Here is a 26,914-nt window from a genome sequence, read left to right on the forward strand (position 1 = left end):
CATATGGTCCCCCAAGCATTGCCAGGAGTAATTCCTGAGTGCAGAGTCAGAAGTAGCCCCTGAGCATCGCTGGGTGTGACCCAATGAAAATAAAAACAAAAACCCAAGACAAAACAAAGCAAAAATGTTCTAGTGAATCAAATCCTTACGTGAAAAGGAAAACATGTAATCAAGTAGGATTTATTTCAGGAATGTACAAAAGTAATTTTTTTTTTTTTTTTGGCTTTTTGAGTCACATCTGGTGATGCACAGGGATTACTCCTGGCTCATGCACTCAGGAATTACTCCTGGCGGTGCTCAGGGGACCATATAGGATGCTGGGAATCGAACCTGGGTCGGCTGCATGCAAGACAAATGCCCTACCTGCTGTGCTATAACTCCAGCCCCACCGAAATAATTTTTAAAAGCAAACTTTGTTTAATGGGGAAAACTTATTTTATAAAAATTTTAGTTGGTTTGTCTTTTGGGGAGGTCAGACCTGGCAGTGCTCAGGGCTTATTCCTTACTGTGCTCAGGGATCACTCCTGGCAGACTGGGGGACTATGCCAGGTGCCGGGGATTGAACCCACATTGGCCACATGCTAGACAAGCTGTTCTGCTGTTCTATTTCTCCAGCCCCTATTATGTAAAAGTTTTTATACAATGAAAGTTTAGGTCATATGTTTATTTTTATTTCGACTATATTTGGCAGTGCTCAGGGTTGACTCCTGGCTCTGTGCTCAGGGATCACTCTTAGCAGTTCAGGGAACCATATAGGGTGCACACAGTCAACCCAGGGGATAGAACCTGGATTGGCTAAGTGAAAGATGAGTACCCACATGGCTGTACTATGCCCCCCAGGTCACATGTTTGTGGTTCTGGTGTGCAGTTACCACAGGCCACTACCAAAGTACCTAAGACCCTCCACCGATGCCCTGTTGCTTCAAATTCACCTCTTCATTCAGGTCCACCTCTCCCACCTTACTCGGTAATTTCAGTTTTGTTATCCATGGTCAAGGTTTTGTCACCACCAATGGCTCTATATTCTTGTTTCGATTCTCAGATGACTGAGATCATTTGGTATCTTTTTCCTTCTGACTCATCGTGCCTCGAGTACCATACACATTACTGTGAACTGTAGTTTTTTTTTTTGTCCTGAATATCGTAATTTATTTTTTAATTGAATCACCATGAGGTACACAGTTACAAAGTTGTTTAGGATTGGGTTTTGGTCATACAATGTTCCTTCACCTGTCCCTTCACCAGTGCACATTTCCCACCACCAATGTCCAGTTTTCCTGTCATGCCCTCCTCCCTAATCCCCTCCCCATGACACTTTTCTTCTCCCTCCCTCCCTCTCTCTCTCTCTCTCTCTCTCTCTCTCTCTCTCTCTCTCTCTCTCCTTTTGGGCATCTGCTTTGCAATACAGGTACTAAAAGGTTATCATGTCTATCCCTTTACCTACTTCTTTTAGCGCTCAGTTCTTGTCCAGAGTCATCATTTCTAACTATTACTTACTATTACTTACTATTGCTGGAGCGATAGCACAGCGGGTAGGGCGTTCGCCTTACACGCGGCCAACATGGCCGACCCGAGTTCGATTCCTCCGCCCCTCTCGGAGAGCCCGGCAAGCTACCGAGAGTATTCGATATGCCAGACACAGTAACAACAAAGTCTCCAATGGAGACGTTACTGGGCCCGCTCGAGCAAATCGACGATCAACGGGAGGGCCTTTACCTTTACCTTTACTTACTATTGTCATGTTGGTCCCTTCTCTATCCTAACTCCCCTCTGACCCTCATATACTTGTGGCAAACTTCCAACTGTTGTTCAGTCCTGGCTCCTGTTTTTTCTGTTCTTGGATATTAGTCTCATACTTTGAACTTCAGTTTTCCATCTTTTCTTGTTGCTTCAGTTGTATTCCTTAGTATATCCGTACCGCAACTTCTTCATCTGTCATCGGACCTTTGGGGTGTTTCTGTATCTTGGTTAGTGTGGAAAGTACTACAATGAACATAGGTGTGCATGTATCTATTTGAATTTATGGTTCTGTGTTTGAGTGGTGGAGTAAAGTAATTTTTAGCATTTGAAAGTCAACTAGCAATTTTTGTTAAAACAGAGGAAGACCATGTGACAAATAGATATGACGAGTGTGTTTGACAAGTCAACACTCATTCCTGACAGGAATGCTAAGTAATGTGGAATCTAAAGGGGATTTCCTTGGTTTGATAAAGTACTTACACGAAAATATCTTCAGCAAAAAATATGTTCATTAAACATGAAGAACGGATGCACTAATTGATTCAGTGCAAGGATGTCCCATGTTATTACTTCTATGTCTTACTGACTTCCTGGTCTTGTCTGCATATTAGCCAGAAAACTCACTAGAAAGAAGAATTAATACTAGATCCCAAGATAACTCAGAAAATCGGATCCTGTCTACCATAGGATTTAATGAGTGAATTCAGTATGGTTTTAGAATTCAAGATTGAATGTGAAAAAATCAATTATATTTCTGTGTGCTTTGTACAGAGATTGAAATTAAATAGTGTGTGTGGGAGGGACTGGAGCGATAGTACAGCGGGTAGGGTATTTGACTTGCACAAGGCCGACCAGGGCTCGATCCCTGGCATCCCATATGGTTTCTCCAGCACTGCCAGGAGTAATTCCTGAGTGCAGAGCCAGGAGTAACCCTTGAACATCGCTGGGTGTGACCCAAAAAGAAAAAAACATAGCGGAGGAGTGACAAACCTCACATATTTGAGACTCCGCATTTGACCCCTAGCACTGCATGGCCCACTGAGACCTGCCAGATGACCCTGGCGGACCCCAAGGGTGGGTGGGTCCAAGCACTGCATCACCAGGCCAATGTGCATCAGTGGGAGTAGCCCTGCACAGCCCAGCCTGCCTGGTGTGGCCACTATAAAGATAATCATTTAAAATTTTCAGAATCTTGAGGAATAAACTTAGCAAAAGTCAGAAAAAAAACTATAAAATATTTCTGAGATTAAGAAAGCTCTAATGGGATATTTATGACATCAGTTTTGGAAACTCAATGTTCTTCCCTCTCTAAATAATTTCCATTAGCTTATAATATTATAGAATGAAGGATATAGCATTGCCTCTGTATCTGTGTAGTATTCAACATAGCCATCACCCCAAAGACCCCCCCCCATTCCTTCCTTCCACTCATCCCTCTCTGGTAGCCATAATTTCACCAAGTCTAGGAGTTAAGAAGCTTAATTTTTTTTTTTTATGTAGGAGTACTGCTATTTATTCAGCCACTGATTAGCTGATTGAATTGGGCATGAACTTCACCTTACTTTTTTTTTTTTATTTTTCACGATTTAATTTATTGAATCATCGTGAGAAAAGTTACAGAGCTTTCGGGTCTAAGTCTCGGTTGTAAAATGAAACACGTGTACTTTCACCAGTGCCCATTCTCCACCCCAACAACCCCAGTATACCCCCATCCCACACCCTCCCCCTACCTGTGATTTCCACAGATGATTTCCACATTACTCTCTCTCTACTTTGATCACATTCAATATCTTGACACCAGACCCACCATTATTATTTGAGATTTTACCCCCACACTCAGATCTGCTGAAAAGGCAACGGTAGATAATTTGTTTTCTATTGCTGGTTATGAATAACATATGGAGGTCGCATGGCTGCAGTAGTGGCTGTGTGATTTTGAAATTCCGAAATTTTAACACTTAAATCTGGAGGGATTTCTGCCAAAACCTGCTGGGTTCTGAGATTTGGTCCTGAGTCTCTGGGACCATGTCTGTTAAGCAGCTTGATCAGGAGCCAGAAAGGCTGTTCATGGACGGAGACTCGGGGTCTCATTGGGAGGGGGAGGAAAAGGCCGGCTCCACCCCATCCCCTGAGGCCCTGCGTGTCTCCTCACTGAGGGCCCAAACCTGACTGTTCAGTGGTCTCTGGAGTATGGTGGCCACCGAGCCACCTAGGGGGAGTAGGCGGAGGGACAACACCCTTTCCCCCCTGGGGTGGCCCGGCGACAGTAACCTACTGCGTGGTCCGGACGCATTTCTGCCAAAAGCCGCTGGGTTTTAAGATTTGTTTCTGAGTCTCTGGGATCATCTTTGTTAAGCCGCTTGATCAGGAGCCAGGGAGGCCGTTCGAGGGCGATGACTTTGGGTCTCATTGGGGTGGGGAGGAAAGGACCAGCTCCACCCCCATCCCGTGAGGCCCAACATGTCTCGTCACTGCGGGCCCAAACCTGACTGTCCAATGGCCTCTGGAGGATGGTGGCCACGAGCCACCAAGGGGGAGCCGGCAGAGGGACAGCACCCTTTCCCCCCTGGGGTGACAGTAACCTACTGCAGGGTCCAGACGCATTTCTAGGAGCCAGAGAGGCCGTTTATGGCCAACGACTTGGGGTCTTGTTGGGACAGGGAGGAAAGGACCGGCTCCACCCCCATCCCATGAGGCCCTGCGTTTCTCGTCACTGCGGCTCCAAACCTGATTGTCCAGTGGCCTCTGGAGGATGGTGGTCACTGGGCCGCCAGAGGGAATAGGCCAAGGCATGAAGCCTATTCCCACCTGGGTGGGCCCAGCACCGGTAACCTACTGCAGGGACCGGACGCATTTCTGCCAAAATCGCTGGGTTTCGAGATTTGTTTCTGAGTCTTTGGGATCATGGCCATTAAGCAGTTGAACTTTGCCCCAAGTTTTGGGAGTCTGGCCAAAGGCACAGCAGCAATTTTGGGGTATCTGGAAGTCTGAAGGCGCCATCAGGCTGCTGATGCACTCGCCTCACAGGTACAGATTGACCTGCTGGTGGCACCATACCCCCAAGAAGCTTAATATTCTTGATATTTCAATTAATCTGACATTGATCTATAGATTTAATGGGGTGCCAATCACAACCTAAATTTAAATAGATGGGGGAACAGCAACAAAAATCCAAAAATCCTATCAAAAAATGGGGAGAGGAAATGAACAGACACTTCTCTGAGGAAGACAGGCAGATGGCCAGTATGAAAATACTCATCATTACTTATAACTAGGGAAATCCTCATCAAGACGAAAATGAGCTATCAACTCACACCAGTGAGAATGGCACATATCAAGAGGAGTGGGAACAATCTGTTGGCGAGGTTATAGTGAAAAGGGAACTCCTACTCACTACTGGTGGGAATGTTGTCTTGTGGAACCCTGATGGGAAACAGTATGGTGAGTTCTAAGTAAACTTAGAATTGAGTTGTAGAATTGAGTTGACGTAAGACCCAACCAGCAATTCCATTTCTGGATATCTATCCCTAGGACAGAAAGACATTCATACAAAAGGACATGTGCACACAGTTATTTATTGCGGCGAGCAGCACAGTTGCTAAGATTTCGAATAAGCCGAGGTGTCCAATGACAGATGTATGGATTAATTATGGTGATGTGGGATATATACAATAGAATGTGACGGAGCTCTGAGGAATGATAAAATTGTGCAATTCACTGCAACGAGGATGGAACTTGAAGATACTAATTCAAGTAAGCCAGAAGAAGGACAAATAAGATTATGTCAATTATCTGGCAGTATATAGAATATCTGGATGAGGGAATGCAGTGTATTAAGTGTGTGTGTGTGTGTGTGTAGTGCCTTGGTCACCGTTGACCCCAGAATGTAGGTAGGAGGGTAGTGAAGGATAGAAATCAAGGTGGGGAAGTGAGAAGAGGCAGATGGGAAGTGACAAGAACAGCTCAAGGGTTTTGGGTATCGGTGGAGGCTGCAAGTTTGCTTGGGAACAGATAGCCACAGTGCCAGAATCAAAGATCGCCCTTCCCCTCTGGCTCCAAAGACCTGGCTTATGGTCCCTCCCAAGTCCAGTAGCCCCCAGGCTGCATTCCATGTTTCTTCACCAAGTGGATCCTCCCACGGGTCTTTGTTCTATTGGACCCCAAATAATTTAAAATTCTGCGTAATCTCTCCTAGGGCATGGGTCTACTATAGCCTGACCAGAGGCAGGTAGGGGCCGCCCGGGAGGACACCCCATTAAACTTCTATTTCTTCACTTGTCTCTGTTCCTCTGTCTGCGCTGGGTAGGGTCCTGAGAACTTTCAGAGACAAGTCAAGAACTGAAAGCATGAGATTCAAAGTACAACAAACAAACATAATAATGTGCCTGTCCGCAGGCTGGAGGTGGTGGTGGAGGGGGCAGGGGGGGACACGGGAACACTGGTGGAGGGAGGTTGACACTGGTGGTGGGATGGATACTGAATGACTGTATGTTTATTTTTAAAATATTTATTTATTTATTTTTGTTGTTGTTTTTTTGCGTCACACCCAGCAATGCTCAGGGGTTGCTCCTGGCTCTGCACTCAGGAATTACTCCTGACAGTGCTTGGGGTATAATATGGGATGCCAGGGATTGAACCCAGGTCAGCTGTGTGCAAGGCAAGTGTCCTACCCATTGTACTATCGTTCCAGTTCTTTTCCACCCCCCCCCCCTTTTTGGGTCACACTTGGTGATGCACAGGGATTACTCCTAGCTCTGCAGATAGGAATTACTCCTGACAGTGCTTGGGGGATAATATGGGATGCCAGGGATTGAACCCAGGCAAGTGCCCTACCCACTGCACTATTGTTCCAGTTCTGTTTTTTTTTTGGGGGGGTGGTTACACCTGGCGATACACAGGGGTTACTCCTGACTCTGCACTCAGGAATTACTCCTGGCGGTGCTCAGGGGACTATATAGGGTGCTTGGAATCGAACCCGGTTGGCCGCGTGCAAGGCAAATGCCCTACCCGCTTGTGCTATATCGCTCCAGCCACTGCAGTTTTGTTTTTATTCCTAACTTGATTTAAATATGGCAGCACACAAAATTATTCATAATAGAGTTCTAGCGGGCATTCAATGTTTCAACTCCAATCCTACCACCAGTGTAACCTTTCCTCCACCACTGTCTCCAGTTTCCCACTCAGTCCCCCAACCTGCCCTTTTGGCAGGCACAAAATAATTTATTTTATATTGATTGTTACAACAGGAAGGTAAGTGAAATAATAAAAATATAGTAGCATTGAATTTGTGAAAATTGTCATATCTTACAATGACATTATTTTTTAAAGATTTTATTATTGAATCACTGCGAGTCCCTTACAAAGCTGTTCATGATGAGGTTTCAGTTCTAGAGTGTTCCAACACCCATCCCTCCGCCAGCGTATGTTCCCCAGCACCAGTGTCCCCAGTTTTTCTTCCACCACCCTGTACCTCCACCTGCCTCTATGGCAGGCACTTCTCTCTTTCTCTCTCTCCTTTTGGGCATCACAATGACTTTATTTATTTATTCATAATTTTTGCTTTTGGGGGCACACCCGGCAATGCACACAGGTTATTCATGGCTCATGCACTCAGGAAATACCCCTGGCGGTGCTTGGGGGGACCAGATGGGATGCTGGGAATCAAACCCGGGTCAGCCGCATGCAAGGTGAATGCCCTCCCTTCTGTGCTATCTCTCCAGCCCCATCACAATGACTTTAATAATTCATTGAGGGTCTACTGAGATGTTAGTTGTTAGCTGAGTCTCTGTGTCATGGTTTCAGCTTATTGAGCTTAGTCAGCTTCTATGCTACTTTCCCATCGAATTTCCTGGGCACCCGCTGGGCTGTCAGTATTGTGGAAGTATCATCAGTATCCTCAAGCTGTGGAATTGGGACGCTTCCTCGGCTTGGCATTACTGGACATTAGTTGTGAGGCTGTGAAGCTGGAAGCTGTGGGGCCTGGGTGGAGCTGATGAAGAAGGCCCAGAATTTTCAGCCTGAAGAGCAATGTACTTGGGAGTTCCATCGGCTTGGTGTCTCCTTCAGATTTTGTTCATTTTCTTTATTTTTTTATTATTCATTTATTTATAATATTAATTTTTATTTTTATTGAATCGCCACGAGGTAGAGCATTACAAAGCTGTTCATACGAGGTGATGGGGGATCAAATCTGGGTCAGCCACATGCAAGACAAGCATCCTGCTTACTGTACTATCTCTCTGGCTCCCTGAAATAGAACTTTTGAATTAAATGGTAGTCTCTTCAACAAAGAAATGTTTTGAGAAGCAAATCTGTAGTGTTAGCATTTACGGATGATGTAAATACAGAAATGCCAGAAATTTGGAAAGTTATGTCCTGTGAAGAATGGGCGATGAGGGGAGAGCAGTAGGAATTTTCTGGAATCCCCTGCTGACAGTGCTTCTAAACCACCTGGCCGGTGCCATCCTGTTGAGAAATCCTCCAGGGATTTTAGAGGTGAGAGTCTTCGGAGACACCACTCCAGAGATGGGGAAGGACATCACCAAAAGGGGCGCCATCTCCCCATCATCTGTAATTGCTGTACATCAGTTCACTGAGTTTGCTGAATCATTTGTCCCTCTATGTTATGAGCAGCTCAGGCGTGGCTTGGGGCTGTCTTTTCTCTTTCACAGAGAGCTTAAGTTAATGGAGTTGCCTATCAACTTGCAACTATTGTTACACCCACTACAGTGTTCCTGAGTCACTCTTAATTCCCCAGTGCTTATGGTTAACTGCTCCTTTATGCCTTCATTCCCCATCTGTCAATTTTTTATTGCATTGCTTCCCATTCTATCCCCCCACATTCCCCACCACACACACACGCACACACACACACACACACACACACACACACATGTAGCACAGTTTCTCTTTTCCTATTTAACGCTGTTTGATTTCAATAGAGCTATCATTGGCTATCAGTCCGTTTTTCTGGAACAACTTTTGGTCCTGAATGCACCAGGGGATACGGCCACTTCTGGATGATGACAGCACTTGATCTCATTATTCCCTTAAAATTACTGTCCTGCTGAATCTCAGGAAGGTGAGCTTCTGGTGTGTGTGTGTGTGTGTGTGTGTGTGTGTGTGTGTGTGTGTTCATGTCTGTGTGTACTAAAATATTCAACATAACATTTGTCATTTAACCATTTTGAAGTTTAGTATTCAGTGGTGTTAGATATTGTTAAAACGTTGTGGAAATATTTGTCTCCAGGATAGAGGGATAGGACACAATCTCATTATTCTGTTACAATTACCCTCCCTCTGATTCTCAGAGATTTGGGCCTATGGAGTGAATGTATGTGTGTGTGTGTATGCGTGTTTTTGTATGTGTGTATTAAAATATTCAATACAACACTTACCTTTTCTCCCTCATGCAGAATGAAATTTAGTGGCATTAAATATAGTGACAATGTTTGTTTCCAGAATACTTCATCATCTCAAATAAAATTTTGTAAGGCTTTGTCTTGCATGCAGCCGGCCTGGCCGACCTGGGTTCAATTCCTCCGCCCCTCTCGGAGAGCCTGGCAAGCTACCGAGAGTATCTCACCCGCACAGCAAAGCCTGGCAAGCTACCCGTGACGTATTCGATATGCCAGACACAGTAACGACAAGTTTCACAATGGAGACGTTACTGGATCCGCTCAAGCAAATCGATAAACATTGGGAAGAGAGTGCTACAGTGCTACTCATCAAAGAGTATTCCTAAAATTATCACCTCTGAATGCCAGTGTTTGGGTTTTGCTTTAGTCCACATCGTCTTTAGCAGTAACCTACTAAGAGAGTCTTCTGTGTGTCACTCTGTTTGTTAATTCTCCAATTGTTAAAGTAATGACAGACTCGGAATCCCCTTTTAGGTGTGTTTAGATGCTCAATGATAATTTTCATCCACAGTCCAGTGAATGGATGCTTCCTAACTCAATTTATTCCTTGTGATCCCAGCACGTACTATTTTTGTGTGCGGCCAGAGACTATATCTCTGGAACTAACAGTTGATGACCTTCAAGGACACTTGCCAAAAAGTCCCACCCCCATTCAAAGTTTGATATTACTGGATAAAAACAAAGAAACTAAACTTGCTGGGCTATTAATTTATTGGTGTGAGTGTCGAAACCTTTACATTTTCCAGTGAAATCAGACGATTATGGTTAAGCTGAAATGGCATCTTCTGTTTTCTCTGACTTGCATTTTTCATATAATTTGTTCTGAAAGGAAAAAAATAAAGGGGAGATCAGTAAAGCTTCTCCAGAGATAACTTGTTAACACAGACTCTCCTTCACACCGACGATTTCAACTATCCCTGGCAACTGGAACTGACATGGGCTATATAGCACATAGAAAATGTATCCAGACTGGATATAATTCCAATGAACATGCAATGAAAGTGTTTCACAGTCCAAAAAATTAAGTGATACTGGACAGAGCACCGTGTGAAAGCTGCCTGATGTTCCACTGCCGAGGACCCTCTTTCTCATTTATAAGTGGGATTCAGCACTGATGGGTTGGGTCAAGGATGGGAGGAGGAAAATGGACTGGGATAGAGAATGGGAGGATGAAACTGCTTTTAGAGTTTCCTGACGTCAAAGTATAAAATTTCACCCTCAGTTCTATTAGTTCTTAGCAAGGCAGTACAACTCCTAACGGCACTTAGGTGAGAAAAATTGAGGAAATTCAGGACCTCCGTCGAGAGGGGGATATTCAGGTGGAACTTTCCTGACATTGAAATTGTCATGAAAACATAAGTAGACATTGTAATGGCACCTATGTCTGTAGGAGTCACGTTGAGAGTATATATGTTCACTCTATGGGTTAAGAAGAGTTGTGGGTGAGGAGGAAGAGTACGGGAGATGCATGGAGGGCGCAGCATGTGCAAATGCCAGGAGGTCCCCAGCTGCTAGCCTCATATAGTGGAAGCCTTGCTGGTTCCCTCCAGCCACCTGCCTCCCCTTAGCTTTCCCACAGCACCCATGAGTGTCTCAGTGACTGTGGCAGGAATGAAATGATTTGCCACCTGAAAGTCCCAGGCAGGGGCCAGCAGAATTTTGTTCCTTCCACATCACACCTGGGCCTGATTGTCTCTTCCTGAAGACAGTTTGGGTTAGGGTGTCAGGTGGTGACCCAAGAAGGAGGTCCCTACCCCGTGCTCTGTTCAGACTTAGCACAGCTAGTTGGTAGGTAGGTGTCATTTTCCCACTTGCCATGTGGACATGGGCTACCCTATTAGAAGAGAGCACAGGGCAGGTCTCTGCTACCTGTAACACCTGTGCCCACAGAGCAGCCCAAGAATTCTTTCCTATCTGTGCAGCTGAACAGAACTCTCCGTGTAGATATAATAAAGAAATTACCAAAGCTTTCACCATCAGCAATCTCTTCTCCAAAGGTGAAGATGTATCCAGACATTCTTTCAATTTCAAGGCGGCTTCCACAACTGGGTTAGAAACATGAAAGCTATCCACCTGCACTTTAAAGACCTCAATTTCTCCCAGGAAGAAGTCATTAAAATATTGCTCAAGTGATGGACATACGGTTCTTGCTTCGTCTGGAATTTGGAAAAGAAATTGTATGAGAAAAGGTAGCCTCTCCTTTGGCTCTGACAATCTCTTTGCCTGTGATCTGGCTATCGAGAGAACATCAAACTCTGGAGAGGTAATCCTATAGGAATCTTGAAAAGAGGGGGAAAAGTCAGATGGAAGAGAAAGAGACAAGAATTCTCGGTCATCATTTATAAGTGAGGACAGTGAAATGCATTGTTCACTGAGTGATCGGACTTATTCTAGAAAAATATAATTCAGAACACCAACAACTGAACTAATTCCACTACTGTTGTTGGTACTGCTGATTTTGTTAGAAAATGCATAATCAGTTCTCTCCTGGAAGGGAGCATAACATGACGCCTGCCATAGCCATATGGACCCGGCGCCAGGCTGTTCCACTTGGGGCGCCCCAGAGGGAGGCGGGGGAGACCGCTCCCTGCCCCAGGGACCCGGCCCTAGCAGCCGAAAACCTCCAGAACTCAACCGCCACCATGTTCATGGTGGCTCTCCACATGCTCCGGCCAAGCCTCACCCAAGAGAGAACCTTTTTCTGAACCACGCAGCCACATTTGCAGCCACACGATACTTTATAGGACACCCTACCCTTACTCCAAGAATACCACACCACATTTGAGGGAGTTCAAAGTAGGAGGCAAGCAATTTTTTTTTTATGTAGGAGTACTGCTATTTATTCAGCCACTGATTAGCTCATTAAATTGGGCATGAACTCCATCTTACTTTTTTTTTTTCATTTTTTATAATTTTATTTATTGAATCACCATGAGAGCAGTTACAAAGCTTTTGGGTCTAAGTCTCGGTAGTACAATGAAACACTCATACCTTCATCAGTGCCCATTCTACACCCCCAACAACCCCAGTATACCCCTATCCCACACCCTCCCCCTACCTGTGGGGCAGATGATTTCCACATTACTCTCTCTCTACTTTGATCACATTCAATATCTTGACACCAGACCCACCATTATTATTTGAGATTTTACCCCAACACTCAGATCTGCTGAAAAGGCAACAGTAGACAATTTGTGTTCTATTGCTGGTTATGAATAACATATGATGTTGCGTGGCTGCAGTAGAGCCATGTGATTTTGAAATTCTGAAATTTTTACACTTAAATCTGGAGGGATTTCTGCCAAAAGCCACTGGGTTTCGAGATTTGCTCTTGAGTCTCTGGGATCATGGCTGTTGAGCAGCTTGATCAGGAGCCAGAGAGGCCATTCATGGGCGATGACTTGGGGTTTCATTGGGATGGGGAGACCAGGCCCGGCTCCACCCCCATCCTGTGAGGCCCAACAAGTTTTGTCACTGTGGGCCCAGACCTGACTGTTCAATGGCCTCTGGAGGATGATGGCCACCGAGCCGCCAAGGGGGAGCAGGCGGAGGGACAGCACCCGTTCCACCGGGGGTGGCCTGGCAACAGTAACCTACTGTGGGGTTCAACGCATTTCTGCCAAAAGCCTCTGGGAGGAGGTGACCAATCTTAGAGGGAAATATTATATTATTTTGGTTCTGTTTTGGGAGAGGGATTAGGGTTTGGGATGAAGGTAAAGGTAAAGGTAAAGGCCCTCCCGTTGATCGTCGATTTGCTCGAGCGGGCCCAGTAACGTCTCCACTGGAGACTTTGTTGTTACTGTGTCTGGCATATCGAATACTCTCGGTAGCTTGCCGGGCTCTCCGAGAGGGGCGGAGGAATCGAACTCGGGTCGGCCATGTTGGCCGCTTGTAAGGCGAACGCCCTACCCGCTGTGCTATGAAAACACCCAAAATATGGTGGTGGGAAGGTGTAATGTTGGTGGAGTTGATGTTTGAATATTAAATGTAATCAAACATTGTAAACTACTTTATAAAGTAAATAGCAAATAGCACTGTCTGTAGCACTGTCCTCCCATTGTTCATCGATTTGCTCGAGCAGGCCCAGTAACGTCTCCATTGTGAGACTTTGTTGTTACTGTGCTTGGTATATCGAATACGTCATGGGTAGCTTGCCAGGCTTTGCCGTGTGGGCAAGATACTCTCGGTAGCTTGCCAAGATCTCCGAGAGGGGTGGAGGAATTGAACTTGGGCTGGCTGGGCCGGCTGCATGCTAGGCAAATGCCCTACCGCTCCAGCCCATAAAATAAATAAATTAAAAAAATGCATAGTCCTTGTAGTCTTACTGAGGACTGCTTATCTTTAGAGCACATTTGAAGATCTATTATCAGAAAGTCATAGAACATTGGCATCTTGGAACTAGGACTCTCCCAAACCCTATGTACAGATCATATCTATGGACTGAGATTACAGGTTGAAGAGGTGTGGATTCATCTGGCACCTAAATATCCTGGAGAGAGAAAGTGTGACAAATTCCGATATCCGCTGGATTCCTAGAGCAGACCCTGACAGACTTAGTTTCCCTCCACCACTTTTGGGGATCATCGTGAAATGAAGTCCTGGTCCAAGGTCAAGGGACTAATGAATGGCATGAGTCATCCAAATCTGATTAGGTCTGCTTCTGTAATATGTTATAGATTATGAGCATGTTTTCATGGGGGAGAATTCTTCTTAAGACTCATCATCACTCCTTTTATTTTTGCTAGAAAATTTGGAGTTTTAGAAGTTAGGACATAAACCTGTCTTTGTTGGCTAGTTCCCAAATAGATGAAAAGGTTTAGTCTAAGGTGCTCATCACCCCTTAAATAATCTGCCTAGTCACTGACCACTAATCAGCAGGAATGTTACCAGTCTGAGAGGAAATGACACTCACCCAAAGAGTAGCAAAGTGCCATCGTGATCAGCAGAACAGACAGGCACAGCTTCATGGTTTAGCTTGTTGGAGTTGACAACTCGTAGTGAGTGACGAGAAAGTCTGAACCGCATTCAGAAGCCGGGGCTGCCCAGGGGATATTTGTACCTAGAGTCTCCTTGTCCTCCCCACGTGACATGTGTAGGTCAGAAGACTTGGCTTCCAGCCCTCTCTTTCTCATTCAGAGTTGGCATCATGCCCTATTATCACGGTCTCTAAAACCTTCATCAAAGTTCTGAATGATAGTTATTGGTGGGGTCTGCACCTGTTTTTGGAATGATTTCTGAGGTTGAACTTTTTGCATGTATGATGAGGAAATTGATGCAGGTCCCCAGACTTGAGGAAGGATACAAAATCAGTAAGAAGAAACTCATGCCAATTCTATCGACCGACATGGCATAGAAGAGAGAGGAACTAAAACAATCCTGTTCACAACTGCACCCTCCAAAATCCAGTATATGAAATCAACTTTACAAAGGAGGGGAGGGGCTGGAGTGATAGTACAGCGAGCAGAGAGCTTGCAAAATATAAATGTGGATCCCTATTTCACATCACTCACAAAAATATTAAAAAATACAAATGAAGTTCCATATGACCCAGGAATTTCACATCTTTGTAACTAATCCTCCAAAAAAAAAACCCCAGCAATTAAATAAGATATATGTTACAATGTTCTTATATGTAGTATATGGAGAGTATCAAGGGTATAAATATTTGACACAAAATGCTGGGCACTAGATTATAGAAGTGAGAAGTACAGGTTAAGAAGGTGTGAGTGGGGACAAAGATGTAGTTGACAAGAAGTAATCCATGGGCCTTAGTGGAGGATCTTGGTCTCTTTGGTGGTGGAGGTGAGGTGAGGTAATTGTTTACACCAAGACCACAAGTGTCAACATTACTGTAGACAGAGGTATAACAAAAATTAAAGGTGAAGAAGGTGTGGGAAATTTGGTAGTGTTGCAATATTTTTTAGATCATAGCTAGAAACATTAATGCTATTGTAACCATGTCACCTAAACTACGATAAAACTGTTATAACTGGCTATAATGATTGCAGAACTTCATAGAAAACATGATGCCATTAGCTATTCAACCTATAGGAGCAAGAGAAGGTAAAATATACCTATTGGAAATATGCAAATCTTTATAGACAAAGTTGTGAATTTTTCCCTCAAGTGAAAAAAGGGAATCTATGTAATTGGCACATAGTTTAATTCTAAAGAAAATAGTTTAATTTTTTTCTATTTATTATCAAATGGTTACAGAAGTTCAATGCTACTGTCAACCAGAATTCAAAACAATAATATATGCTGATTTGAATTCTTAGTAAGGTATTAAAAATAGAGACTGTATTTGGTTGATCTGAACTCTGTGTATAGATTCTCTGGGTTCATTATCCGCACTGACACTTTCTAACTGTGTGCCTTCAGCAAGGTGCTCTTCAGTCTTGGGTTCTTTATGTGCAAAATAAGTGAGATTATAATGGGGCCTATATCAGAGAATTCATGTGAACATAAGTGAAAAATACTGGAAATTGTGCAGTATGTTAAGTGACAGTAAATGTCAGCTATGAAATGTTAAAAATGATAACATAAACATTAAGAGCATTTGGGGCATATAATATGTACTATAAAACTCAGTACAGCAGGTAGGGTGTTTGCCTTGCATTTGACCAACCTGAGTTCTATTCCCCACATCTCATAGGGTCTCCTGAGCACCACCAGGAGTAATTCCTGAGTACAGAGACAGGAGTGACCCCTGAGCATTGCTGGGTGTGAGTCTCCCTCACCCCCCCAAAAAAAACCATTAGAAGTCAAAATAAATCACTTTGCCATTCAAGTTAGATATTGGATATCTAACCTTCTGACATGTTTATGGAAATATGATATCAGACCATCTACTCTTTTGCCATGTTCGTTAAAGTCAGATATCAGAACATCTAAAATTCTGCTATGTTTGTCAAACTCAAACATCAGACCATCTAATATTACCATGTTTACCAAAGACAGATATCTGGGCACCTAAAGTTTTGCCCTGTTTATCAAAATCAAGCACTGGAGCATTGTACACTTTGCCATGTTGATCCATTTTAAGTGCTCACAGAATGTGGATTTTCCTGAGTTAAGATACATAAATTTTGTGACCACGTGATTTACTGTATATGGTCATGTCTAAGTGACAATACTTATGTTTAAATCATTCATACTGACTTTGGAAAAGAATGAAGTCCAAACAGGTTGTGGTGGGCTAGGTATTATTTACCTAAGACACTATTCTCAACAGGCTGGTCAGTGTGTCCTTTCTAGCTCAGATGAAGTACCAAGAATGCATTAGGGCATTAGTCTTCACAGCGGTGAACATGTTCAGGGGGTTGCAACCATTCAAGGAAACACCCATATATATGTGTAGGCATATAGTAACATGTTATATTTCTTCCTGGTACAATAAACAATTACCTCACCTCACCTCCACCACCAAAGAGACCAAGATCCTCCACTAAGGCCCATGGATTACTTCTTGTCAACTACATCTTTGTCCCCACTCACACCTTCTTAACCTGTACTTCTCACTTCTATAATCTAGTGCCCAGCATTTTGTGTCAAATATTTATACCCTTGATACTCTCCATATACTACATATAAGAACATTGTAACATATATCTTATTTAATTGCTGGGTTTTTTTTTTGGAGGATTAGTTACAAAGATGTGAAATTCCTGGGTCATATGGAACTTCATTTGTATTTTTTAATATTTTTGTGAGTGATGTGAAATAGGGATCCACATTTATATTTTGCAAGCTCTCTGCTCGCTGTACTATCACTCCAGCCCCTCCCCTCCTTTGTAAAGTTGATTTCATATACTGGATTTTGGAGGGTGCAGTTGTGAACAGGATTGTTTTAGTTCCTCTCTCTTCTATGCCATGTCGGTCGATAGAATTGGCATGAGTTTCTTCTTACTGATTTTGTATCCTTCCTTAAGATGTAAAAGTCTCAAATAAATGAACAGCTGACAAGAGAACTTTGGGATGAATTCAGTAGGAACAGCTTAAGAATCATTGAGGTCCCAGAGGGCCAGGAAGGCAATTCTGGTGAAGATGCAACAGTCAATGACATCATTGTGGGAAAGTTCCCAGAGGTGCAGAGTGCATGCACCCATATCCAGGAGACTTTTAATATTATTAGCTCAAGGAAATCCAAATAAAAATACTCCAAGACACATTCTAGTCAGAATGATGAAAACTTGAGATAGAATATTGAAAGCATCAAGATTGAAGAAGGAAATAATATACAAAGGAGCTTCATTAAGATTTACAGCAGATTTATCAAATAAAAACTTCTAGGTCAGGCCTGAAAATAGTGATGGGATGTAGAGAAAAAGCTCAAAGCAGTGAACTCCTCACCAAGAATACTTTACTGAGTCAGACTCTAATTCAGATTTGAAGGAACAATACAATACTTCTTAGACAAACAGCTCAGTAACTTCATAGATTCAAAACCATTTATATAAGAAAAACTAAAGGGGTTTCTTTAAGACAAGATGACTCCCACAAATATAATAGAAAAGATGGCACAAAATTCCATGAAATAATCTCTCTCAATGTCAATGGGCTAAATGTACAACTAAGAAACACAGAGTGGCAGGAAGCTGAGCCCAACAGCCAGCTGCCTTCAAAAAACTCATTTGAAAAGTTAGAGCAAACACAGACTCAAAATAAAAGCCTGGAGAACATTTCTTCAAGCAAACATCCCTATCAAAAAGGTGAGGGTGACCACACTAGTATCAAAGGACATAGACTTCAGGCTGAAAGTGTATATAAGAGACAGCAAAGGTCATTTCTTAATGATCAAGGGATCTGCACCAGAAAGAACTCACACTCCTAAATGTATATGCACTAATACGATACCAGAAAAATACTTAAAACAATTGCTAATATACTTCAAGAAAGACATTGATAGCAACACAATAGTAGTTGGAGACTTCAAAACCACTCTGTCATTTCTTGATATATCAACCAGACTAAAGCTCAGTAATGTTTCCTTATTTGAAGGAAGAAGTGGAAGAGTGGGGTTTTAGTAGATGTGTATAGGACATTTAATCTCCAAAAAGATGAATATACATTCTTCTCTAATGCACATTATCCATGATAGACCACATGCTGGAACACAAAACATACCTATAAAAAGTCAAAAGCATAGAAATCATATCAACTAGTTTCTAAGACCGTGATGCACTAAAAGAAGTTAATTACAAATAAAAATGAGGAACAACTCAAACACCTGGAAATTAATTAGTTCTTCACTGAACAAAAGTAGCCCAGCGAGCAAATGAAAGAGGAAATGAAAAGATTCATAGAAACAAACGAGAATGAGGACATAAACTACCAGAATTTGTGGGATTCTGCAAAAGAGGTGTTAAGAGAAAAGTTCATACCTAATGCAATCATTACCAGGAAGGAAAAAGAACCCTCATATATAACTTGACTCACAACTGAAGAAACTGAAAAATGACCAACAAAAGGAGCCAAAAGCAAGCAGGAGGAAGGAAATAATAAAACTAAGAGCGGAGATTAATGAACTGGAATCCAAAAACCAAACCAAGACAAAACAAAAACAAAAACAAAAAACACACCAAAAACTGCCACAACGGAAACTACAGAAATTCAAAGGATCATCAGAGATTCATTCCTTTGAGGATCTTTATGCCCCAAAACAAGAGAACCCAGAAGAAATAGATAAATCCTTGGACTCCTATAGCCTCCAAAGTGAACCAAGATGATCTGTAATACTTAGCAAAGTATAAAGAAACTCTGGCACATCTACACAATGGAATACTCTGAAGCCATTAAGAAAAATGAAGTCATGAAATTTGCTTACACATGAATGGACATGGAAAACACCATGCTGAGTGAAATGAGTCTGGGGGAGAGGAAGAAACAGAACAATTGCACTCATTTGTGGGATATAAAGAAAAGTCATAGTTTGAGAATAATTCTCAAAGACAATAGAGGGCCAGGAGGAATGGTCCATGGTAGGATGCTCACCAGAACGGGTGGGGAGTGTGCCGTTGGGGTGGTCCCCAATAACTTAGAGGATATAATCCTTTAAAAGGCAAGGAAAACTAAAGCAGCTTCTGATGATCTTTAAGTTTAATTGACTTAATCTGAAAACCTGGTACTTTTGAAGACAACCTTCGTGAGATTAAGATTGGGAGTTGGGAAAGTACTCCTTTAGAGATCTCTAGAATCACTGATTTCCTTAACAATTGTCACCGTGCTCCTAATCTTTCTTCCTCCAACCATATGGAAAACTGGCACTGCAGGCAGTATTGTAATTTAAGAAAACACCTACACAAATTCAGTGCAGTATTAACTAGTAAGTATTCCTTAGTGCTGCCCGTATGAAAAAAATTTTCTTTTCCTTCCCTCTATGCTAGGACTGTATTAATATCAGAGTGTTTCCCTGGAACTCAGAACTCAGGGGAGCTTTCACTAGAACTCAGGGGAGCTACATCAATTCACTGATTATACATTCAAGAAGGTCAGCCTCAGAAATAGTTCCAAAGATGTGCAAACCCCACCAATAACTATCATTTGCAACTTTGATGAAAATTTAGACTGTGATACTGGTGCCTGATACCAGTTCTGAGGAAGAGACTGCTGGAAGCCAGGTCCTCTGACATGCACTTGTCATGTAGACAGTATCAGGGAGGCTCTGGAGGTAAAGTAGTCTGGGGCTGTCCAGGCAACTGAGTGTAGTTCTGACTTTCTCATTACTCACCGTGAGCTGTTATCTCCAATGGATTAAACTATGAAACTGTGCCTGTCTGTCCTGCTGGTCACTGAGCACTTTGCTGCTATGTGGGTGAGTATCATTTCCTATTCATCTACTTGATTTTTTTCTTTTTGGGTCATACCCAGCAATGCTCAGGGGTTACTCCTGGCTCTGCACTCAGGAATTACTCCTGTTGGTTCTGGGGGGACCATACAATTATCTAACACCCATCCCTCCACCAGTGTACATTCTCCACAACCAATGTCCCCAGTATGCCCCTCCCCTTTCCAGCCCTCCCCCTGCCTCTATGGCAGACAATTTTCCCCATACTCTCTCTCTACACTGGGCATTATGGTTTGCAATATAAATACTGAGAGGCCATCCCGTTTGATCCTTTATCTACTTTCAGCATACATCTCCCATCCTGAATGATTCCCTGATGCCCTTCTCCCCCAGCTCATGAGACAGGATTCCAACTATGGGGCAATTTACCTGGCCCTTGTGTCTACTGTCCTTTGGTGCCAGTCTTATATTATGTTAAGTAATGGTAAGTCTTAAGAAGAATTTTCCCCATGAAAACTTACTCGTGATCTGTAATATATTTCAGGAGCAGACCTAGTCAGATTGAGATGACTCATGAGTCTGCCATTGATCAGTCCCTTGACCTGGGGCCCTGCTTTGTCTCTATAACTCCATTTTCACAACCATCATTACAAGGATACTTAAGACTAGCACCCACAGTGGAGGAGGCAAGGTCTGCCAGGGTCTGTCCTAGAGATCCAGCAGATGTCTTAAGTTCTCACACTTTCTCTCTCTAGAAAGTTTAGGTTCCAGCTGAATCCACACCTCTTTAACATGTGGATTCAATTCATAGAGATGACATGTCGGTGGGTTCTGGAAAAGTTCTCGGTTCTGAGATTCCAGTGATTTATGACTTTCTGATAATAGACCTTTAAATGTGTTTTGAGAATAAGCAGTTTTCAGTAAACTAAAAGAACTACAAATTTCTAGGACAATCTGTAGTAGAACTAGTTCAGTTGTTGGTGCTACAACTTATATTTTTCTAGACTAAGTCCAGACACACAAGTCAACATCCATTTAACTGTACTTATGCCACAAATGATAACCTTGGGAATTCTGGTGTCTTTCTCTTCCATCTGACTTTTTGAAGGTCCCCCTCTTTCTAGGACGCCTCCATGGTACAGACACTCCAGAGTCTGTGCAATGTTTAATGTCCCATCCAGAGTTAAATGACAGACAATGATTTTATCAGAGGTAAAAAAACTATTTCCATTTCTCATAGATTATATTTACTTTACTTTTTTTACAGATAAAGCAAACACCCAGTGCCCATTGCTTCAGGAAAAGATAAATTCTTCTCTGTTCCAAGAAAGAAATGAATTTAAAATGCTGTAAGTGCACTTAAATGTCCAACAGTCAGCCATAGATGTCAACATATGAAATTGAAGAAATATGTGGAGAGAACTGTGCGTCTTGAGAAAATGTTGCTAATAAAAGCCACATTGGTAATTCCTTTATTCTATCTACCTATAGGGTTATATTTATCTCCACAGACAGGAAGGAAGACTTAGTTGTGCTAAGGGAAACTTGGGCACTGGTGACAGAGACCTGTCCTGTGCTCTCTTCTGATAGGGTAGCCAATGTCCACATGGCAGATGAGAAATGGACACCTATCTCCTTCTCAGGTCACCACCTGGCACCCTAACCCAAACTGTCTTCAGGAAGAGAAAATCAGGCCCAGGTGTGATGTGGAAGGAACAAAATTCTGCTGGCCCCTTCCTGGGACTTTCAGGTGGCAAATCACTTCATTCCTGCCACAGACACTGAGACACTCATGGGGGCTGTGGGAGAGCTACGGGAGGTAGGTGGCTGGAGGGAACCAGCACAGACTTCCACCCATATGAGGCTGGCAGCTGGGGACCTGCTGGCATTTGCACATGCTGCGCCCTCTATGGACCTCCTGTCCTCTTCCTCCTCACCCACAACTCTTCTTAACCCATAGAGTGAGCATACAATCCCTCAACGTGGCTCCTGCCAACATAGGTGCCATCACAACGCCTACCATGTCTTCATGACGAGTTCAATGTCAGGAGAGTTCCACCTGAATATCTCTTTCTGGACAGAGGTCCTGAATTTCCTCAATATTCCTCATCTAAATATCCTTAGTGTTGAAAAAGAAGCGAACAGCACCTGGCCCAGACAAGGTCAGACCCGAACACTTGAAGAATCTGCCATCAGTATTCATCAATACACTGGCTCGGCTCTTCACACGCTACCTGTCTCAATACAAAGTTCTGTCCCAATGGAAAACCAGCAGGACTGTACTACTGTACAAGAAGGGAGACATCCATGACATTGACAACTATCGCCCGATATACCTGTTGTCTGTAGACTACAAGGTGTTCACTCAAGTCATCCTGAATAGAATTGGCAGAACACTAGATGAAGGCCAACCATGTGAGCAAGCCGGGTTTCGAAAAGGATTCAGCACAATCGACCATATCCACATGGTAACCAAGCTCATTGAGGTTTCTTGGGAGTTCAAGATGCTGCTCTGTCTAACATTCACTGATTTAAAGAAGGCTTTTGATTCTGTTGAGACTGAAGCGGTCATCAAAGCCCTAGCCAAACAGGGCATTCAAACCCAGGATCCTCTGTGAGCTGTATTATGGACACACTACCAGGATCTCACCATTCTACATGGAAGTGATCATCGATGTAAAGAGAGGGGTTTGGCAGGGTGATACCGTTTCACTGAAACTCTTCAGTGCCACCCTTGAGAACGTCATGTGATGACTGGAATGGGAAGGAATGGGAGTGAAGATGGACGGTTGGCAACTACACCACTTCCACTTCACTGATGACATCGTTCTAATAACACCACACATTAGCCAAGTGGCAAAAATGCTCGCCGACTTCGACCATGAGTGTGGAAAGGTCAGACTTCAGCTGAATCTCACGAAGACAATGTTCATGAGAAGCAGATTTGTTCCTGACATTCCATTCACTCTCAACATAATGAACATCTTCGAATGCAGCAGTTATGTGTACCGAGGTCGAGAACTCAACATGATGAACGACCTGGCACCTGAGTTGTGCAGGAGGAAGAGAGTGGCATGGAACACCTCTAAGAGCATTGAAGAAATAGCTAGGAGGACAAAGAACCTCCAGCTTCGGGCACATCTCTATGACTCCACTGTTCTTCCTGCATTAACATACGCCTCAGAGATCAGGGCCCTATGAAAACAGGATGAGAACGCTAATTGGGTCTCCCAAAGAGGAATCAAAAGAGCTATGCTTGGAGTATCTCGCTTCACTCAAGTGAGAGAAGGAATCCGGAGTTCTGACCTCCGTCGACGACTGAGAATCATGGATACTGTCTCGTTTGCCAAGATGTCGAAAATCAGATGGGCTGGACACGTAATGCGATTTGGAGATGACAGCTGGACTAGGGCCATTACTGACTGGATTCCATGGGACGTAAAAAGATTGCGTGGCCGCCCACCTACGAGATAGTAAGACTTCTTCGTCAAGATCCTGAACAAATAGTTTGAGGCTCTTCATGTTCCTGGAGTGAGCAGACATTATTGGGTTACACTAGCAAGCGACAAGGATGAATGGGAACGTTATTGGCATTCACTCGAGCAAACTGATGAGTAACAGGATGTCAAATGATCAAGTGAAATATCCTTAGGCATTGTACTGTCCTGCTAAGAACTAATGGGACTGAGGGTGAAATTTCATACTTTGATGTCAGGAAACTCTAAAAGCAGTTTCATCCTCCCATCTCTATCCCAAACCATTTTCCTCCTCCCATCCCTGCCCCAAACCATCGGTGCTGAATCCCATTTGCAGTGTCCTTGGCAATGGGACATCAGGCAGCTTTCACAGATTGCTCTGTCCAGTATCATTTAGTTGCTTGGACTATGAAACCCTTTCATTGCATGTTCATTGGAATTATACACAGTCTGAATAAATTTTCTAAAACGTTCTGATATAGCCCATATCAGTTTCAGTTGCCAGGGATAGTTGAAATAGGATTGACATCCTGGGTGTGAAGGAGAGTCTGTGTTAAACAAGTTATCTCTGAAGAAGCATTACTGACCTTCCATCTCTTTATTTCTTATCTGTTCAGTATAAAATATATGAAAAATGCAAGTCAGAGGAAACAGAACTCCACTGAGGTACACCCTTAACTTAACAATAATCACCTAATTTCACTGGAAAATGTAAAGGTTGTGACACCCACATCAATAAATTAATAGCCTAGCAAGTTCTGTTTCTTTGTTTATATCCAATAGTATCTAACGTTGAATGGGGGTGGGACTTATTGGCAAGTGTCCTTAAGGTCATCAACTCTCAATTCCAGAGATATAATCTCTGGATGCACACAAAAACACTAGGTGCTGGGATCACAAAAAATAAATTTCATTAAGAATCATCCATTCACTGGACTGTGAGTGAAAATCATCATCGAGTGAAACCAAAAATATGTAAAATGAATCTGGAAGGCTAAATGTGAAAACATTGCATGTGGGAATGAATGCTGCATTCCCTAGTATTCATTAGACATCGTGTCTGTGTTAGAATCATTTGGAAAGACTTAAATGTTGAATGAATATTCTTTCAGTCAGAGGCTCAAAGACAAGACATGTGAGAGGAATGCCGAGAGTACGGAGGGCCTAGGCATCGATCTGGCTCGAGGCTAAGAGCAACTGCCAGAGGCCTCCTTTTATTCTATTTTTTTAATCAGTTACATCCTAATGACTTCATCACAGAGAAAGACTCACTAGTGAGAGTATAAACAGTTATAAGAGGAGCAGTTGTCAAAAGAACATCAGGTTGTACATTGTTTTGTCAAAGCTATGTTTTCAAGCTATGTTGCAATGATTAACAGGTCAGAGGAAGATATGAAGCTGGGCATGTAGACTCTACAAATTACATCCCCCACATTCTTGTGGTTGGTTACACATACGGCAAAGAGAAGGCTCATACTGATACTTGAAGGTCAAACCAGATTAAAGATGTGGAAGAGAGGGTGAACTGTTGCTTTGTACTGCCAAGGTAATATATGACCAGGTAGCTGTATGAGAGCATGTTATACTTCTCCAGATCATCCGGACTCACAAGTTTTAGCTTATCCTCTTGATGTAAAAGTGGGGCCTTGGTTATGATTCCTGCTTGCAGGTAGTGTTCAGAGGCTTGTCCTGATGTCCTGGCTTAGCACCAACACTTAAATGAAAACCAGGGATCCAGTACAAATAAACCTATGTTTCTGAACCCCTATTCGTTTTCTTTCTTCAACCTCCTATTGACCAGGACATTGGGAGTTTGGACCTACTTGAAATAGAGAGTGATACAAGTCTGTCTACGAGAGTTTCAGAATCACTGCAATACCAACAATGGTCAGTGAGACCTTTCTGGAAAGTATCTAAATATACCTCAAAGAAGATTCCAAATTGCTCATTATTTTAACTGTTGGGGAGTTAACAAACTTAGAGTCAATCACTGAAGTTTTCTAACTAGGCTTCTAATAAAGGGTGTAAGGACAGCTAAAGCAAATCTCCAAACACTGGTGTTCAAAGGTGATAATTTTAGAAACACCCCTTTGATGGGTACAAAATTTTATTTAAGAGATGATGTATTCTGGGGCTGGAGTGGTGGTACAGCGGGTAGGGCGTTTGCCTTGCACGCGGCCCGACCCGGGTTTGATTCCCAGCATCCCATATGGTCCCCTGAGCACCGCCAGGGGTGATTCCTGAGTGCAGAGCCAGGAGTAACCCCTGTGCATCGCTGGGTGTGACCCAAAAAGCAAAAAAAAAAAAAAGAGATGATGTATTCTGGAAACAGATATTTTTACCACATTGTCACTATACTGAATGCCACTAAATTGCATTCTTCAAGAGGGGTAAGTGACAAGTGTTGTGTTATATATTCTAATGCACACATGTACACACATTCACACACATTTGCATTTCATAGGCCAAATTCTCTGAAAATCAGAGGGAGGATAATTGTAATGGGATCGGGTCCTATTTGTCTATTCTCAAACTTCAATTCTTAGGTGAACATAACTACCTGAGTTTTTGAAACCTCAGTAAAAATTATTCCTAATTGACAACTCTATAAATTTGTTTCTTGAAATATTTCTTATTTGAAGATACCAACAGTTGTTAAGAATTTCATTTCAGGCATTCAAACAGAGCTCAAACAGTGTCTTAACTTCTACTGGTGATCATCCAAGTTTGCCCCTGGGCATTGTTGCCACACTATGCTGGAGCTCTTCTCCATGGGTACCTCCTCCTATCCACACCTTACATCATACACAAGGAAGTTATTCTAAACAGAAAGCTCCAGTTTGATCATAAGCTTTCTAAAAGTTAACCTTCAAAGAACCTCCACTCCCTATCATGTCATGTTTCAATTTAGAATAAAAGGAAGCATAAAAAAATCAAATTATACATATTTGAAAACATAAGATGACTCTTTCTCTACTCTTTTTCTCTTCTACTGAGTAACTATAGTTGCTGACATATTTGAATGGGGAGGGACAGGAAGATAAGAAATATATTCAGGGACTGAAGAGATGGTACAGTAGGTAGGGCAATTGCCTTGCATGTACCTTTTTCTGGTTTGATCCCTGGCATCTCATAGGGTCCCCCAAGCATGTATAGGAGTTTAATTCCAGAGTGCATAGCCAGGAATAACTCCTGAACATCACCAGGTGTGGCCCAAAAACAAATATAAAAATTATTCTCATATTCTTGAACATTGATTCTGCTTCCTGTCTGGTCATATCTTCCTTCCAGAGAGACACCTTTTGGGGTCATTAGAATGCCTAGTTGAGGCTCTCTTTGCTTATGCTTCATAAACATTACAATTACAACAAAGCTTAAGAAGATAAAACCAAGACATATAAAAATATAAGAATTGAAAAGCAAGATAGTACAAAAGCATTGTGTGTACCATATACAAATATTCAGCATTATATCAGAAGTCCTAATGACAACAA

At 42.8% G+C, this 26,914-nt stretch overlaps 1 protein-coding gene across 1 annotated transcript; it reads right to left on the reverse strand.

The window, feature by feature from the left end:
* Positions 1-9,923: 9,923 nt before the first annotated feature.
* Positions 9,924-14,142, reverse strand: LOC130039679 (secretoglobin family 1D member-like). The gene is made up of 3 exons (XM_056131552.1): positions 14,071-14,142; positions 11,121-11,314; positions 9,924-9,980 (listed from the first exon to the last, which is right to left on the reverse strand). Exons 1-3 carry the CDS (start codon positions 14,123-14,125, stop codon positions 9,924-9,926), a joined length of 306 nt encoding a protein of 101 aa, XP_055987527.1. The 5' UTR covers positions 14,126-14,142.
* Positions 14,143-26,914: the final 12,772 nt, after the last annotated feature.

The sequence above is a fragment of the Sorex fumeus genome, unplaced genomic scaffold (assembly GCF_029834395.1).
Source record: "Sorex fumeus unplaced genomic scaffold, SorFum_2.1 ptg000093l, whole genome shotgun sequence".
NCBI lineage: Eukaryota > Metazoa > Chordata > Mammalia > Eulipotyphla > Soricidae > Sorex > Sorex fumeus.